The sequence below is a fragment of the Entelurus aequoreus genome, linkage group LG09, assembly GCF_033978785.1.
Source record: "Entelurus aequoreus isolate RoL-2023_Sb linkage group LG09, RoL_Eaeq_v1.1, whole genome shotgun sequence".
Lineage (NCBI taxonomy): Eukaryota > Metazoa > Chordata > Actinopteri > Syngnathiformes > Syngnathidae > Entelurus > Entelurus aequoreus.
In genome coordinates, this window is record NC_084739.1 from 63,200,295 (window position 1) to 63,220,128 (window position 19,834).

General features: G+C 39.1%; 1 protein-coding gene across 24 annotated transcripts in view; it reads right to left on the bottom strand.

Annotated features, from left to right (window-relative positions):
• Positions 1-19,834, bottom strand: part of LOC133657617 (ankyrin-3-like) — a 280,491-nt gene that overhangs the window by 198,958 nt on the left and 61,699 nt on the right. For 23 of the 24 annotated variants that reach the window (XM_062059155.1, XM_062059163.1, XM_062059154.1 and 20 more), the window contains exon 2: positions 281-382. In XM_062059155.1, coding sequence (XP_061915139.1) covers positions 281-382 — 102 coding nt within the window. Of the gene's footprint in view, positions 1-280; positions 383-16,303; positions 16,523-19,834 lie in introns of those variants that run through there. The other variant, XM_062059144.1, reaches the window with a different exon arrangement.

The following is a 19,834-nucleotide window of genomic DNA, read 5'->3' on the forward strand; positions in this document are numbered from 1 at the left end:
TAATCGGCAACTATTTTAATAATCGATTTTAATCGATTTAATCTATTAGTTGTTGCAGCCCTAGTTTGCACCTTTAGAAAATCAGGCCCACAGTTTCATAACACTTGACAAAGTGTAAATCGGTGAAAGATATAATTAATGAATAGCTTCAAATGAAGAGTAAAAATGTCCGTCTGCAGTGGAAAGGTTGTCCCCCAGGTGAAGAAGGTTAAGGAGCCCTGCTTTAAATGAGCAGACCTAATATAAGAAACACGTGTTATTAACATCATGAACTGCTCACCTGATTGCAAATGTTAATCTCAACCCCGGACTTGAGGTAGTCAAGGACCTTCTCGAGGTTTCCCGCCCGGGCAGCTCTCAGGTAACTGGCATTGCTGTCAGACTGCAGATGGAGAAGAAGCAGAGGAAAGGATGCGTTCAATAAAAATCCAACAGACAAAAACCAACGTTCCCATGTACCAGGTAGAAGTCAGTCATGGTTAGGCCACACCAAAACCCCTCCGAGGCAGGATGGTCACAAAGGCAACATCCATGAGGAAGCCATGCCGCTTCAACCTAACCCCTTCACGTCATCCCAGAGAACTGGCAGCTTCCTCGGGTTGCTAAAAAGCTGCAACATTCTGACACTGAGGAGAGGACTGAGGTCTGGGCTGCATGAGCCAAAGTTGCCCTCTAAAATATGCCTTTTGTCTGCTAAATAAAATGCTGAGCAAGCATATTTGTGGCCCCAGGAGGAGGAAAGAGACAGGAGACACGTGGGAGCCCGAGTGGTGAGGAAGATGCTTGTTACTTCTCATGTGGTACAGAGGAATGATATAAAATATGCTTCTTCCCACTCCTCTTCGGACATGTTGACTTGTGTAAATGTAAACATGTCATGGAATTTAATGTGACTTTTTCAAAATATGTCTATGAAGGTTGTCATTCATCAGGACATTGTAGTCTCAGGTCATCCAGTCCATCACACCTGGACTGCATTGTAGTCTCAGGTCATCCAGTCCATCACACCTGGACTGTTTGCGTTGTCTTGGAAAACATGTGGACTCTCATCTGAGTAGACCTCATCACTTCATGATCATAGACTTAGATTGGTCACATCTAGTCTCAGACTTAGATTGTTGCATCTAGTCTTAGACTTAGATTGGTCATAATGTGACAATCTAAGTCTAAGACTAGATGTGACCAATCTAAGTCTAAGACTAGATGTGACCAATCTAAGTCTAAGACTAGATGTGACCAATCTAAGTCTAAGACGAGATGTGACAATCTAAGTCTAAGACTAGATGTGACCAATCTAAGTCTGAGACTAAATGTGACCAATCTAAATCTAAGACTAGATGTGACCAATCTAAATCTAAGACTAGATGTGACCAATCTAAGTCTAAGACTAGATGTGACCAATCTAAATCTAAGACTAGATGTGACCAATCTAAGTCTAAGACTAGATGTGACCAATTTAAGTCTAAGACTAGATGTGACCAATCTAAGTCTAAGACTAGATGTGACCAATCTAAGTCTAAGACGAGATGTGACAATCTAAGTCTAAGACTAGATGTGACCAATCTAAGTCTGAGACTAGATGTGACCAGTCTAAATCTAAGACTAGATGTGACCAATCTAAATCTAAGACTAGATGTGACCAATCTAAGTCTAAGACTAGATGTGACCAATCTAAGTCTAAGACTAGATGTGACCAATCTAAGTCTAAGACTAGATGTGACAATCTAAGTCTAAGACTAGATGTGACCAATCTAAGTCTAAGACTAGATGTGACAATCTAAGTCTAAGACTAGATGTGACCAATCTAAGTCTAAGACTAGATGTGACAATTTAAGTCCAAGACTAGATGTGACCATTCTAAGTCTAAGACTTGATGTGACAATCTAAGTTGAACACTAGATGTGACAATCTAAGTCTAAGACTAGATGTGACAATCTAAGTCTAAGACTAGGTGTGACAATCTAAGTCTAAGACTAGATGTGACAATCTAAGTCTAAGACTAGATGTGACAATCTAAGTCTAAGACTAGATGTGACAATCTAAGTCTAAGACTAGGTGTGACAATCTAAGTCTAAGACTAGATGTGACAATCTAAGTCTAAGACTAGGTGTGACAATCTAAGTCTAAGACTAGATGTGACAATATAAGTCTAAGACTATATGTAACAATCTAAGTCTAAGACTAGGTCTGACCAATCTAACTTTAAGACTAGATGTAACCAGTCTAAGACTAGATGTAACCAATCTAAGTCTAAGACTAGATGTGACAATCTAAGTCTAAGACTAGATGTGACAATCTAAGTCTAAGACTAGATGTAACAATCTAAGTCTAAGACTAGGTCTGACCAATCTAACTTTAAGACTAGATGTAACCAGTCTAAGACTACATGTAACCAATCTAAGTCTAAGACTAGATGGAACAATCCAAGTCTAAGACTAGATCTGATCAAACTAAGTCTAAGACTAGATGTAACAATCTAAATCTAAGACTAGATGTAACAATCTAAGTCTAAGACTAGATGTGACAATCTAAATCAAAGATTAGATGTAACAATCTAAGTCTGTGATCATGAAGTGATGAAGTCTACTGAGATGAAAGGCAAACATCTTCTAAGACAAAGCAAACATTGATTGAATGACCTGACATTTTAGGTTTACAATAAATAAAACATGAGCCTTTCACAGTCTGACATCACATTGGGAAGTGTCAGGAACTAACTAGCAAGTGTCAGGACTAACTAGCAAGTGTTAAAGTGTCAGGAACTAACTAACAAGTGTTAAATTTTCAGGACAAACTAGCAAGTGTTAAAGTGTCAGGACTAACTAGCAAGTGTTAAAGTGTCAGGACTAACTAGCAAGTGTCAGGACTAACTAGCAAGTGTTAAAGTGTCAGGACTAACTAGCAAGTGTCAGGACTAACTAGCAAGTGTTAAAGTGTGAGGACTAACTAGCAAGTGTTAAAGTGTGAGGACTAACTAGCAAGTGTCAGGACTGACTAGCAAGTGTCAGGAACTAATTAGCTAGGCTGTGCTGTACTAAAAGTGCTTCATCCCAGCAGAACAGACTAGAAGGGCCTGACGGGGGAAGCAGAGGAAGTAAACAAAGACACGCAGCTGTGAAATTGTGAATGGAAAATATTGGTCACTCTGTCACTTCCTGAGGAGCGAGACCTTTAAACTAATGCTGCTATCTCAGCCCCCCATCTAGAAGCTTCCAGAGGAGCGAGACCTTTAAACTAATGCTGCTATCTCAGCCCCCCATCTAGAAGCTTCCTGAGGAGCGAGACCTTTAAACTAATGCTGCTATCTCAGTCCCCCATCTAGAAGCTTCCAGAGGAGCGAGACCTTTAAACTAATGCTGCTATCTCAGCCCCCCATCTAGAAGCTTCCAGAGGAGCGAGACCTTTAAACTAATGCTGCTATCTCAGCCCCCCATCTAGAAGCTTCCTGAGGAGCGAGACCTTTAAACTAATGCTGCTATCTCAGTCCCCCATCTAGAAGCTTCCAGAGGAGCGAGACCTTTAAACTAATGCTGCTATCTCAGCCCCCCATCTAGAAGCTTCCAGAGGAGCGAGACCTTTAAACTAATGCTGCTATCTCAGCCCCCCATCTAGAAGCTTCCAGAGGAGCGAGACCTTTAAACTAGTGCTGCTATCTCAGCCCCCCATCTAGAAGCTTCCTGAGGAGCGAGACCTTTAAACTAATGCTGCTATCTCAGTCCCCCATCTAGAAGCTTCCAGAGGAGCGAGACCTTTAAACTAATGCTGCTATCTCAGCCCCCCATCTAGAAGCTTCCAGAGGAGCGAGACCTTTAAACTAGTGCTGCTATCTCAGCCCCCCATCTAGAAGCTTCCAGAGGAGCTCTCGGCTCTCATGGCTCTGCAACACCCGCTCAACACTTGTGGAATGTGGCTGGAATCAAGATGTCTTCTTCCACAAATACAACAATGACTTCTGGTAAAAACCCCAGTCAAAGAACCTCCATCTGATAACAGCAACGTGCAAAAATGCTAGTCAAAGATCCTCCCTTCACCAAAAGCATACTATTGCTTTTAGGAACTTATTGTCAAACAGCAGTCAAATGACAAGAACATTGTTTTTTTGTTTAAGGACTCAATAAAACAAATTGTAGAAGATCCTCTATTTCACCGAGTACTACCTCAGAACAACTAGTCTCTCCAAGTACCAGTAGTGTAGTAGACATAAGTATTCATCAAGTACCACCATCATGACAACATTAAATACAGTAGTGTAGTAGACCTAAGTATTCATCAAGTACCACCATAATGACAACATTAAATACAGTAGTGTAGTAGACCTAAGTATTCATTAAGTACCACCATAATGACAACATTAAATACAGTAGTGTAGTAGACCTAAGTATTCATCAAGTACCACCATAATGACATAATTAAATACAGTAGTGTAGTAGACCTAAGTATTCATTAAGTACCACCATAATGACAACATTAAATACAGTAGTGTAGTAGACCTAAGTATTCATTAAGTACCACCATAACATTAAATACAGTAGTGTAGTAGACCTAAGTATTCATTAAGTACCACCATCATGACAACATTAAATACAGTAGTGTAGTAGACCTAACTATTCATTAAGTACCACCATAATGACAACATTAAATACAGTAGTGTAGTAGACCTAAATATTCATTAAGTACCACCATCATGACAACATTAAATACAGTAGTGTAGTAGACCTAAGTATTCATTAAGTACCACCATAATGACAACATTAAATACAGTAGTGTAGTAGACCTAAGTATTCATTAAGTACCACCATAATGACAACATTAAATACAGTAGTGTAGTAGACCTAAGTATTCATCAAGTACCACCATAATGACAACATTAAATACAGTAGTGTAGTAGACCTAAGTATTCATTAAGTACCACCATAATGACATCATTAAATACAGTAGTGTAGTAGACCTAAGTATTCATCAAGTACCACCATAATGACAACATTAAATACAGTAGTGTAGTAGACCTAAGTATTCATTAAGTAAGCTGGTCAAAGATCCTCTGTATGATGAGAGCTCTGCTGTGTTTAAGGACTCAATTAAAAATAGCTGGTCAAAGACCCTCTGTATGACAAGAGGACTATGCTGTTTTAAAGGACTCAATTAGAAGTAGCTGGTCAAAGATCCTCTGTATGACAAGAGGACTATGCTGTTTTAAAGGACCTACTGTAAAATAATATATACAAATCATGTCCAATTACTTAACTGCAGCATCTGACCTGACCTTTTTCTTCCTGGAATATCACCAACATTCACCGCTTGTTCACCTTTCCCAGCATAACATCTGTGCAGTGTGTGTGTGTGTGTGTGTGTGTGTGTGTGTGTGTGTGTGTGTGTGTGTGTGTGTGTGTGTGTGTGTGTGTGTGTGTGTGTTGGTCCAAATCCAAGCAGTTGTGGTGTTACATAAGCGGTGGTGGTGGTGGTGGTGGTGGTGATGCTTCCCTTCATGATCAACAACTGCAGTGGACTAAGAATGATGGCTGACATATTCCACTTAACATTACGACATGTCCTTTTTTCCCTCCCCCGTGTAGATAAAGTCGTGGCTACTGGCGGAGCTCGCCGTCATTTTATGGCTTAGTGCTTAAAAGCGGCGAGCGCCACATGCGAGATGAAGGTGCATCGTGACCCCCCCCCCCCCTGGCAGAGACTAAGCCTTGAAGGACGCCATTAGGGGATATTACACACAAGTACAGTCTGACACACTGAGCTGAGCCGGAGGTCGATACCAAGCGGCTCATTTGTGGCTTGGGAAAAAAGAAAGGACTGTAAAAGTGACAAGTTGTCAGCTCGGCGGTGTCACTGGACTATTATGCAGCGTGATGGTAGGTCAAAGGTCATTTCCTGTGACATAATTGTAAGTGAACCGTGCAGCTGGCGGTCAAAAGGATGGGTACCAAATGTGGTACTTTTCTCCATTGATACTGCTGGGTATCCATTCACGTAAAATCAAGGGGTCGGGGGGGGGTTGGTGGTAGCGGGGGGTGTATAATGTAGCCCGGAAGAGTTAGGGCTGCAAGGGTTTCTGGGTATTTGTTCTGTTGTGTTTATGTTGTGTTACGGTGCGGATGTTCTCCCGAAATGTGTTTGTCATTCTTGTTGGGTGTGGATTCACAGTGTGGCGCTTATTTGTAACAGTGTTAAACTTGTTTATACGGTCACCCTCAGTGTGACCTGTATGGCTGTTGACCAAGTATGCATGGCAGTCACTTACGTGTGTCTGTAGAAGCCGCATACAAAATATGACTGGTGCTTGTATGGAGAAAAATTGTACGCTAAAGGCAGTGCCATCACGGCACACCCTCAATATTGTTGTCCGGGTGAAAAATTCGGGAGAATGGTTGCCCCGGGAGATTTTCAGGAGGGGCGCTGAAATTCGGGAGTCTCCCGGAAAAATCGGGAAAGTTGGCAAGTATGCCATAGACGTGTTCTAAGGGTACGCAGCATGGAGCGCTACTGCCTACTGGCGCTGACGAGACGCGGGGCCGCCATCTTGGAGTGGTGATGCGCTCCACTCAGTGCAATTCATTTGGCAGGAGCAATGAACTGTCAGCGCATTTCATTCATCTTACCTCACTGAATACCACTGATTTTCACACGCTTTTTTGGTCATACGTGTAGCTATGATAAAGGACACATGTTTTATTATTCATAGTTTGCTTAACAGTAATAGAATATTCTTCTATGCTATAAGTGACCAGACGTCCGAGATCAAAACTGGGAATATAATCCCAGAGAAGGGTCAGCTATTTTTGAATTGAAGAAACAATACGATGAGGTTATATATACATGCTACATAAACAATGTATGAATACATTAGATTATTATATATCTTATAGACTGTATCTATGTTGCTGCAGCAGCAGAGAGTTTATTCTGTCTTGACACTTTGTATTGATATTTTCTATTACATTCTTCCCTTAAATGATCATGTTTACAGTCATTGTTTTATATGTATTTTTTATGTATGTCGCTTTAGATAAAAGTGTCTGCCAAATACTTCAACATAAACATATATAAACACCTGAAAGTCTTTATATGAGCTAAAACCACCAATCTGTTTCACTGGATTCAGAATAAAACCAAATTATGTCTTACCCAACAATGTTAGTATTTGAATATTGCTACTTGAAGACTTATACATTTTTAAATGTAATTAATTTCATTGACAAGCTTTATTATGGTCATACTCTTGTTTGCTAGCGGCTACGATGTCAGTACTATTGAAGATCTTTGCTCCTTCTCAACTCTGTGCTAAAATTATTTTCACAAAATACAACCAATAGTATGTTAATGTTCAGTATTACTTGTGAAAAGTAATCCCCTGATTCCTATTTCCAACAGTCCGCTCATTTGAGCAGGAAAATGCTGAACACCATCTTTGTTTTCTACCTGTCAACTGTCAGTTTAGGCTGCTCGCCCATCCTCATCACCACTTCAAGATGGCGGCCCAATTACTCGCGTCACAGCAGCCAATGCTGTGTCTACTTATAACATGTCTATGGAATGTCCTCCACAACAAAACGTGACTGCTGATAGAATGTCCTCCACAACCAAACATGACTGCTGATAGAATGTCCTCCACAACCAAACATGACTGCTGATAGAATGTCCTCCACAACCAAACATGACTGCTGATAGAATGTCCTCCACAACCAAACATGACTGCTGATAGAATGTCCTCCACAACCAAACATGACTGCTGATAGAATGTCCTCCACAACCAAACATGACTGCTGATAGAATGTCCTCCACAACCAAACATGACTGCTGATAGAATGTCCTCCACAACCAAACATGACTGCTGATTGAATGTCCTCCACAACCAAACATGACTGCTGATAGAATGTCCTCCACAACCAAACATGACTGCTGATAGAATGTCCTCCACAACTAAACATGACTGCTGATAGAATGTCCTCCACAACCAAACATGACTGCTGATTGAATGTCCTCCACAACCAAACATGACTGCTGATAGAATGTCCTCCACAACCAAACATGACTGCTGATAGAATGTCCTCCACAACCAAACATGACTGCTGATAGAATGTCCTCCACAACCAAACATGACTGCTGATTGAATGTCCTCCACAACCAAACATGACTGCTGATAGAATGTCCTCCACAACCAAACATGACTGCTGATAGAATGTCCTCCACAACCAAACGTGACTGCTGATAGAATGTCCTCCACAACCAAACATGACTGCTGATTGAATGTCCTCCACAACCAAACATGACTGCTGATTGAATGTCCTCCACAACCAAACATGACTGCTGATAGAATGTCCTCCACAACCAAACATGACTGCTGATAGAATGTCCTCCACAACCAAACATGACTGCTGATAGAATGTCCTCCACAACCAAACGTGACTGCTGATAGAATGTCCTCCACAACCAGACATGACTGCTGATAGAATGTCCTCCACAACCAAACATGACTGCTGATAGAATGTCCTCCACAACCAAACGTGACTGCTGATAGAATGTCCTCCACAACTAAACATGACTGCTGATAGAATGTCCTCCACAACCAAACGTGACTGCTGATAGAATGTCCTCCACAACCAAACATGACTGCTGATAGAATGTCCTCCACAACCAAACGTGACTGCTGATAGAATGTCCTCCACAACCAAACATGACTGCTGATAGAATGTCCTCCACAACCAAACATGACTGCTGATAGAATGTCCTCCACAACCAAACATGACTGCTGATAGAATGTCCTCCACAACCAAACATGACTGCTGATAGAATGTCCTCCACAACCAAACATGACTGCTGATAGAATGTGCTCCACAACCAAACATGACTGCTGATAGAATGTCCTCCACAACCAAACATGACTGCTGATAGAATGTCCTCCACAACCAAACATGACTGCTGATAGAATGTCCTCCACAACCAAACATGACTGCTGATAGAATGTCCTCCACAACCAAACATGACTGCTGATAGAATGTCCTCCACAACCAAACATGACTGCTGATAGAATGTCCTCCACAACCAAACATGACTGCTGATAGAATGTCCTCCACAACCAAACATGACTGCTGATAGAATGTCCTCCACAACCAAACATGACTGCTGAAAAAGCTTCAGGAAAGCCCAGAAAAAAGCCGAGCCAAGCAGAGTAGAAAGCTGATGTCATTGCTGATGATTCTGGCTGAGCGGAGTGTGTTTGGACCAGCGCCGCTCGTATTGTTTCACTTGATCCCACACCGTCCTGACAACACAAAAAGCACACAGGACGACAAAGCCTCGGGGCAGCGAGCGGCGGGCCCCCAACGGCTGCCAAACACCTTGGCCAAATGTCACTTTATCAATACAAACCTCCATTGTTGTGTCCCTGCTGTCAATCAAACATTTGTCAGGACTGTTTACACTCAGAAGCAGGATGAGCAAAATACTTTAAAGGGGCTGCTGGCAACTTAAAAGTTCTATTTGTTCACCATCCTTGTCACTGCCGGTGTGTCCTTGGGCAAGGCATGTCAACCACCTTGCTCCCAGTGCATGGATGTCTGGTGGTCGTTCCCACCACTAGCTTACCACCGTCTGTAACGCACTTTCAGTTGCTAGAAAAAAAAGCGCTATATAAATCCAATCCATTATGATTATTAGTACTTTTATGGCGGCCTGTCCTGATGTTTGGTTCTTTTTCCAGCAGGATTTATCTGCCAACATTCTGTTCTGACAGCTGCATGTGCAAGTCCAAATATTTCTACTCTGTAGTGAATGAAAAACTTGACTTGGACACAACATCTTCCTCTGTTTTGGTCACATGACTCCTGTGCAGAAGTGCAACTGCTCGAGCAAACCCAGCAGGCACACCACCTCGATTATACGTGCGTGTCCTTTAAAACAGTGGTACCCAACCACCGGGCCGCGTCCCGGTACCGGTCCGTGGATCGATTGGTACCGGGCCGCACAAGAAATAAAAAATACAAATAAAAAAATTTAAAAAAAAAAATATATATATATATATATATATATATATATATATATATATATATATATATATATATATATATATATATATATATATATATATATATTTTTTTTTAATTTATTTTTATTTTTATTAAATCAACATAAAAAACACAAGATACACTTACAATTAGTGCACCAAGCCAAAAAACATCCCTCCCCCTCATTCACACAAAAGGGTTGTTTCTTTCTGTTATTAATATTCTGGTTCCTACATTATATATCAATATATATCAATACAGTCTGCAAGGGATACAGTCCGTAAGCACACATGATTGTATTTCTTTATGACAAAAAAAATAAAAAATAAAAAAAATAAAAATTTGTCCGTGAGACAAATTTTCAAGCGTTGACCGGTCTGCAGTTACAAAAAGGTTGGGGACCACTGCTTTAAAACAACGTTGCAAAACAGTTGTATTTGTAAATTGAGACAATGTCTAACGTTGGATCCCCATTGTTGGTTGGAAAATGACCAAATTTCAAAGGTCAAATCAACGTCAGAACCCAACATTGATAAAACGTTGTCAAAAAACATGTTTCAACATTGTATTCATTTTTTCATTTTTATTTATTTATTTAAGGCAATGACATAAAAAAATACAAAGTTGACAACACATAATAATATACATTAATATAGTGCAAAAGGTAATGTATAGTATGTAATGCATGATTGTCCAGTTTTGCCTGAAAGGAAGTGGGAAGAAGATAATTTATTTAATCCCACCCCCAGTTCTCCATTCAGTGATTATTCACATGAGATTCACTCTTACCTTGTTCAAGGATTATAATACAGATGTTGTATCATAGTGGCATTACCACAGGTAACATTAATTATTACACTGTAACAATCATTTGTAATCAACAATGTAGGAATAATGAATATACCAACAATGGTAATAGACAACATAGCAATAATGGTAATAGACAACATAGCAATAATGGTAATAGACAACATAGCAATAATGGTAATAGACAACATAGCAGCAATGGTAATAGACAACATAGCAATAATGGTAATAGACAATGTAGCAGCAATGGTAATAGACAACATAGCAGCAATGGTAATAGACAACATAGCAGCAATGGTAATAGACAACATAGCAGCAATGGTAATAGACAACATAGCAGCAATGGTAATAGACAACATAGCAATAATGGTAATAGACAACATAGCAGCAATGGTAATAGACAACATAGCAGCAATGGTAATAGACAACATAGCAACAATGGTAAAATACAACATAGCAAGAATGGTAATAGACAACATAGCAATAATGGTAATAGACAACATAGCAATAATGGTAATAGACAACATAGCAATAATGGTAATAGACAACATAGCAACAATGGTAATAGACAACATAGCAATAATGGTAATAGACAGCATAACAACAATGGTAAAAGACAACATAGCAATAATGGTAATAGACAACATAGCAATAATGGTAATAGACAACATAGCAATAATGGTAATAGACAACATAGCAATAAAGGTAATAGACAACATAGCAATAATGGTAATAGACAACATAACAACAATGGTAATAGACAACATAGCAATAATGGTAATAGACAACCTAGCAATAATGGTAATAGACAACATAGCTATAATGGTAATAGACAACATAGCAATAATGGTAATAGACAACCTAGCAATAATGGTAATAGACCACCTAGCAATAATGGTAATAGACAACATAGCAATAATGTAATAGACAACATAGCAATAATGGTAAGAGACAACATAGCAATAATGGTAATAGACAACATAGCAATAATGGTAATAGACAACATGGCAATAATGGTAATAGACAACATAGCAATAATGGTAAGGAAACATTAAGCACATGTTAACACTTTGAGACAGAGTACAGCAGCAGGTCAAATTAAAGACCCTCATCTCTATATTTTAACCAGACCCCATGTTTGTATAATAGTTTAAATGGATTAATAGTTTGGCATTGCTTGTGTTGTAAGTCCAGTTTGTTCCATAGTTTTACTCCGCATACAGACACACAAAAACATAGTTTTACTCCGCATACAGACACACAAAAACATAGCATACAGACACACAAAAACATAATTTTACTCCGCATACAGACACACAAAAACATAGTTTTACTCCGCATACAGACACACAAAAACATAGTTTTACTCCGCATACAGACACACAAAAACATAATTTTACTCCGCATACAGACACACAAAAACGTTTACGAGTGGTTTGAGCTCTCGGCAATAAGAAATATCCAAAGCCTCTCAAGTTATGAGCCTGCAATCGTCTTATAAAAAAACGTTGTAGATTAGGTGGCAATAATTTATAAAAAATGCTTTATATAAGATTATTAATGTATTATATTTAACAAGGTCATCAAATTTGAGCAACTTTGATTGCATAAACAGATTATGAATATGTTCTAAATAACCAACGTTATGATCAGAGGATGAATTGTGTTGTGGTAAGTATTCCCCCATACTTCAACACAGTATGTAAGGTATGGCAGTACCAAGGTGCAGTATAGAGTACGGAGTGCATTTTCATTGAGGTATAGTTTTGCTTTGTTTATAATTGAGAGGCTTTTGGAGATTTTTGATTTAATGTGTCTGACATGAGGTTTCCATGATAGTTTACTATCAATTATTACTCCCAATGTTCTATTGTGTTGTAGAATATTGGTTGGGAAATGACCAAATTTCAAAGGTCAAATCAACGTCAAAACCCGACATTGATTAAACGTCGTCAAAAAGCATGTTGTTTCAATGTTAGGTTTGAGTTGCTAACTGAACAAGTTGTCAAGGTTGTTTCAATGTCTTGTGCCTGCTGAGAAAGTCATCCAGGAGAACAAACAAACCCTTCCTCCAACTCTGAAGGGAGCACATGCAACATGCTGGCGGTTAGCATGTAGCTTAGCACACAGATAACACTGAGCCATAGCAACAAAACAATGGAAGGTTGACCTTCACAGTAAAAGATGGTCAATAACTGTCCCTCCAAAGATGTTCTGCTTGACGGTCTTTTAACCAACCTTGCTCAAATGTTACATGCTCGTCTTAAAGGGCTTCTCTAATGCTACAATACTGGCCCTTGTTTCATATTTCTGCAGTACGTGTGTTGGTAGCATCTTCATCCCCAATCATGATCTTTCTGTGCAGAATTTGGGGGAAATGATCCAATATGTCTGCCAGAGGCATCGTTGCAGGTTGTAGAAATACAACTAAAGCATGCTTACATTTCCAAATGACGGCAGGATGAGGAAGGTATGGACCTGTCCAAATGACGGCAGGATGAGGAAGGTATGGACCTCTCCACTCAAAGACGAGTGGGATCTTTCAGGTGATTCTCACTGGAGTTTGGACTCAAGCCCAATGCCATTCCAAAAAATCAGGAGTTACGAGTGGAGAAAGAATGAGAAGAACGGAAAAAGAAGAACGGACTCAAAAAACGAGAGAACAAGAAGGTAAGCCCGCAGTGTTGTATTTTGCGTCCTCTTCTACTGATGTTTTCCTGGAGATGCTGAAAGAGCACGAGGCTTTAGAAGAGCAGAAATTGGCATTTGTTGATATTTATAATGTTAACCTCAGCAGCTTTGAAACAACCATGCACCAGGGCCACAAAAACATGACATCAGGTGGTCAAAATAGTCCTTTTTCACGTCTTTTTCCAAACTCTACGCGGGTAAATGGGATTAGTCGTCTGCTGATTACTCAAAAACTAATTGACGTTATGGGAAATGACTTCCATGATTGTTTTTCAGAAGGGAAAAATACATAAAGAGAAGTAGTTAGTGACATTTCAGTCATCTGGATGCACCTTCAAGGTGGTGACTTAGTGTCTGGACCGCGCATTAAGCATCCATCCATCCATCCATCCATTTTCTACCGCTTGTCCCTTTCAGGGTTGCTGGAGACTATCTCAACTGCATTCGGGCGGAAGGCGGGGTACACCCTGGACAAGTCGCCACCTCATCGCAGGGCCAACACAGACAACATTCACACACTAGGGACCATTTAGTGTTCCCAATCAACCTATCCCCAGATGCATGTCTTTGGAGGTGGGAGGGGCCTATCCCCAGGTGCATGTCTTTGGAGGTGGGAGGAGCCTATCCCCAGGTGCATGTCTTTGGAGGTGGGAGGAGCCTATCCCCAGGTGCATGTCTTTGGAGGTGGGAGGAAGCCGGAGTAACCGGAGTAGAACCCACGCAGTCACAGGGGGAAAATGCAAACTTCACACAGAAAGATCCCGAGCCCAGGATCAAACCCAGGACCTTTGTATTGTGAGGCACACGCACTAACCCCTGTACCACCGTGCTGCCTTCAGAGAATAGTATGTTCGTCTATATCAGGGATCCCCAAAATTTCTGACTCGGGGGCCGCATTGGGTTGAAAAAATTTGGCCGGGGGCTGGGCTGTATATATATATATATATGTATATATATATATATATATATATATATATATATATATATATATATATATATATATATATATATATATATATATATATATATATATATATATATATATATATATATATATATATATATATATATATATATATATATATATATATATGTCTTAATTAGATTATCCAAAAAATAGTGCTCGATACCGTGGTAGAGCGTAATATGTATGTGTGGGAAAAAAATCACAAGACTATTTCATCTCTACAGGCCTGTTTCATGAGGGATTTCCTCAATCCTCAGGAGATTTTTTTTTTTTTTTTTTTTTTTAAATCTCCTGAGGATTGAGGAAATCCCTCATGAAACAGGCCTGTAGAGATGAAATAGTCTTGTGATTTTTTTCCCACACGTACATATATATATATATATATATATATATATATATATATATATATATATATATATATATATATATATATATATATATATATATATATATATATATATATATATATATATATATATATATATGTATATATACTGTATACCATATTTTTCGGACTATAAGTCGCAGTTTTTTTCATAGTTTGGCCGGGGGTGCGACTTATACTCAGGAGCAACTTATGAGTAAAACTATTAACACATTAGCGTAAAATATCCAATAATATTATTGATGTCATTCACGTAAGAGACTAGACGTATAAGATTTCATGGGATTTAGTGATTAGGAGTGACAGATTGTTTGGTAAACGTATAGCATGTTCTATTTGTTATAGTTATTTGAACGCTGCGGAACGCTCTCCCTGACCACCTGAGGGCACCACAGACTGTGGATGCTTTTAAAAAAGGTTTAAAACCCCCTTCTTTTTTTTTTAAACACCTTTTTTTTTAGATATATGCATACTAGTTTTAGCTATTAGGCTGTTCTAGTTTTTATTTCTATTTATTTTATTTTTTTATACACTGTAGCACTTTGAGGTTGTTTACTCAATGCAAAGTGCTTTTTACAAATAAAATCTATTATAATTATTATTATTATTGAGTGACTCTTACCATAATATGTTACGTTAACATACCAGTTGGTTATTTATGCCTCATATAACGTACACTTATTCAGCCTGTTGTTCACTATTCTTTACACATTTTAAATTGCCTTTCAAATGTCTATTCTTGCTGTTGGCTTTTATCAAATACATTTCCCCAAAAAATGTGACTTATACTCCAATGCGACTTATATATGTTTTTTTCCTTCTTTATTATGCATTTTCGGCCGGTGCGACTTATACTCCGGAGCGACTTATACTCCGAAAAACCCGGTATACATATATATATTCCAAGCGTGATAATGTCACGTTATGGATTGGAAAATGCATAGGAGACATTGAGAGCAGTATGAGAAATTTCAAGTCAAACCGACCAACAGGGTTGTATGATAGCGCCACCAGGTGGTGTTTAAATGGTAAAAAATAATATCCCAGGCAACACAGTCAGGGTGCATGTTTTGACCTATTTACAGCCAGTGAGTAGAAGAGTTCTCTCACACAAACAAATCCAATGGAACTTAGCTCATGTGAAGCCGTAGAACTGGTCTTCTTCTGGTCAGCATCACAGTCCTTGTTGAAGACTGGGCCAAGAGCAAAGTTGGGAAATATTGCCATCCCTCACTTGCCATGTTAACATCCCCCTGAAGAGTGGAAGCTGAGCCCAGAGTGGAGTGGCCTGCCCGGTGCCCACCCACCCACCAAAGCAACCTGCAGTCGTGGTGAGCATCCATCCATCCATCCCACTGGTGGTGCAGACGGATGGAGAAGGCAGCAGAAAGGCGGTGCAGTAAACAAAGCACTGAGGGGAGCACCTAGCAGACTTACCATGACAGCCATGGAGTCTCCCTCCCTGTCCGCCTCCTTGCCTTTCTTCCTCACCTTCATTGACTCAGCAGGAGGATGAGGAGATGGAGGAAGAGGAGGAAGGTCTTTGATAGAGGAAGAGGAGGAAGGTCTTTGATATCCACGCTGGCTGCAAATAGACGCTGGAGCAAATAGTTCAGCGGCTAAAACGACTACGCTGGGATGTGTCAACCCCACCCACCACCTCCATCTCCATGCCCCCTCCCTTTTATCCCACCCACTGGCCCTCTTTTTCCCTCCCTCCTCTCTCTCTCTCTCTCTCTCTCTCTCTCTCTCTCTCTCTCTCTCTCTCTCTCTCTCTCTCTCTCTCTCTCTCTCTCTCTGTCCCTCTCCCTCCCTCTCCCTCCTCTTTCTCTCCCTCCCTCCCTCCCTCCCCCCCTCCCTCCCTCTCTCTCCCTCCCTCCCTCCCTCTCTCTCCTTCCCTCCCTCCCTCCATCGGTGCAGCCAGCATGCGACTCTTTGTCATCCCGCTGATAAACCCTTTTCTCCCCAACAAAGACCACGTGTGTGTGTGTGTGTGTGTGTGTGTGTGTGTGTGTATCAATTCTGTCCATTCTTTGTATTTGTTTATCTGTAATCTTGTTTATTTCAATTTATTCTTATGTTTATGTCATGTTTTTTTTTTTTTACATTTTGTTTTCTCTTTATTAATTGTTGTTTTATGTGTGTATTCCTTTTCTTTATTAGCTATTTATTCATATGAATTTTGTATATTATTTAAAACAATAATATATATTTTTGTATGCATTAGTTTCTTGCCTTCTTTATTTTCTACTTGTTTACTTGGCTGATTATTTTCTGGCTCCATTTGTATTTGTATAATTTAAAAAAAAAAGTTTCCTATTTATTTTCCTCTATTTACTTTTCATTATTTTTGTTTGATCAATCATCTTTATTTGTTTATCTGTAATCTTGTTTATTTCAATTTATTTTATATGCATTTGTCTTATGTCATGTTTTTTTGACATTTTGTTTTCTCTCTATTAATTGTTGTTTTATGTGTGTATTCCTTTTCTTTATTAGCTATTTATTTATATGAATTTTGTATATTATTTAAAACAACAATATATATTTTTGTATGCATTAGTTTCTAGCCTATTTTATTTTCTACTTGTTTACTTGGCTGATTATTTTCTGGCTCCATTTGTATTTGTATAATTAAAAAAAAAAAGTTTCCTATTTATTTTCCTCTATTTACTTTTCATTATTTTTGATTGATCAATCATCTTTACTTGATTATCTGCAATCTTGTTTATTTCAATTGATTTTATATGCATTTGTCTTATGTCATGTTTTTTTGGGTTTTTTCGCATTTTGTTTTCTCTTTATTAATTGTTGTTTTATGTGTGTATTGATTTTCTTTATTAGCTATTTATTTATATGAATTTTTTTCATTATTTAAAACAACAATATATATTTTTATATGCATTAGTTTCTAGCCTATTTTATTTTCTACTTGTTTACTTGGCTGACTATTTTCTGGCTCTATTTGTATTTGTATAATTTAAAAAACAAAGTTTCCTATTTATTTTCCTCTATTTACTTTTCATTATTTTTGATTGATCAATAATCTTTATTGTTCATGTATTTAACTTGTTTTTTCCTAAATGTTTACTTTTTAAATTATGCTTTTTTTTAACACTTATTTTGCTCTCAATTGTCAAATGTATATACTGGCATATGTTATCATTTATCATCAATTTAATTGCATTTCTTATTTTGGGTTTATTTTGATGATGATTTTATGGATCTATTGACTTTTTTGTATTATTTTAAAAATACATTTCTATTTATTACATTTGTATTATTTTAACAGAGCGATTGTCTTCATCATACTTAATTTTTCCTATTTATTTACTTTTTAATTATGCTCTTTTTTTTAACATTCATCTTCTCTGACTAAAAATGTATTTATTTATCATTTAACCATTTGTATTATTTGTTGACTACGTACTAATATTTTATTTTTTGTTACTTTAATTAAAAATGGGAACATTTAAAAACAGGAAGTGATCTTTTTCCTCCTCCTTTTAGGACATCATGCTGAATGTTGTAAGTGTAAAATGTCCAGCCAACAGCCAGAAAATTTGAATATTCAGAGTATTTTGGGGGTGTCGTCTCATAAAAACACAACAGCAGATACTTTCATTTCAACCCTTCCCCCACACAATGGGGACACTTTCATGGAGGATTACTTCAGTATTAGGGACACCCCCACTGTCCCCCCGCCCCCACCTCCAGGCTGATCCAATGATGCTCATAACTCCACACAGGATGATAACAGCTGAACCCCCCCCCCCCCACACACACACACACACGCTTCTTCGACATTAAAAAAAAAAGGTGGAGCTGATCACTATCATCTTGCAAGGGAGTGATAATAAAGTGGCGTAGCTAAAGTAGAGCAATAAAAGCACCTGTGGGTGTTAGATGTCATGGGGAAAGAGGATGCCTCCCACAGCAGAACACGTGCGTCTTATATTAGTGCTTCCATGATGTTTACATGTATGTGATGATGCTTCTTAGGCTTCAAATGGGACAATAAACATTTTGCAGAAGGGTAAAGTTTGACCTTGTGACGGATCAAAGACATTTACAGTACATATACGGGAATAATTATTTCAGAATGGTCCACAAAAGGGGAGCAATCGTCTTTTTGGGGAAGTGACCCTTCACAATAAAAGCCAGACCTAAATGGTGACAGGAAACACGGCCATTCTTTATTTTAGTAAACACTTTGGACAAGTGCTTGCGCTCGAATGTGAGGACACAGTTTGGGGACATCAGTGGAAGAAGACCACCTTTTAAAGCACAGCGAGCAGATCAGGTCAAACATCGGTGACCTTTGAACTCCCAAACGGACAAAAGGTGCCCCCGACACACGAGTCCGCTCAGAGTCACAAAGCTAATATTTTTTAAAAAGCAGCACTTTCAATGGGCTGAATGGTCGCCACACACAGAAAGGCTCATTGTTCCAGTGGAATGGCGCCGCTTGCATCACGGCTACATTTCAGCGCTCTGAGTCAGCGCCAGTGTGAGATATTTGGAAGGCGAGTGAGACGACCAACGTCAACGTGCCATCGGCGGAGCAACGGCGAGACGACCAACGTCAACGTGCCGTCGGCGGAGCAGCGGCGAGACAACCGTTCGCCGCAACGCCGCCGTGAGCGGCCTCGGCTGGCGAGGACCACAACAAATGAGTAGAAATAATGCAGGGTTGCCGTGGCGACGGGGAGGCTACAGCAGAACTGTGGAGGACGACTTGTGGAAAAATGATCAGTTTTCACTCACTGCGTTCCTTTTCATCTACAAGCATGTTTTAGTCAGCGTTTAGCAGGATTGTGGACAAAACTGCTGGGTTTGGGGGTCATTTCAGACAATATTTATAGAAAATGATATAAAAAGATGATTAGACTCAATGTATTTATAGAAGTATGTGCCATTAATAGATCATGAACAAATATGGAAACCTATTGATCAAAAATATCAATA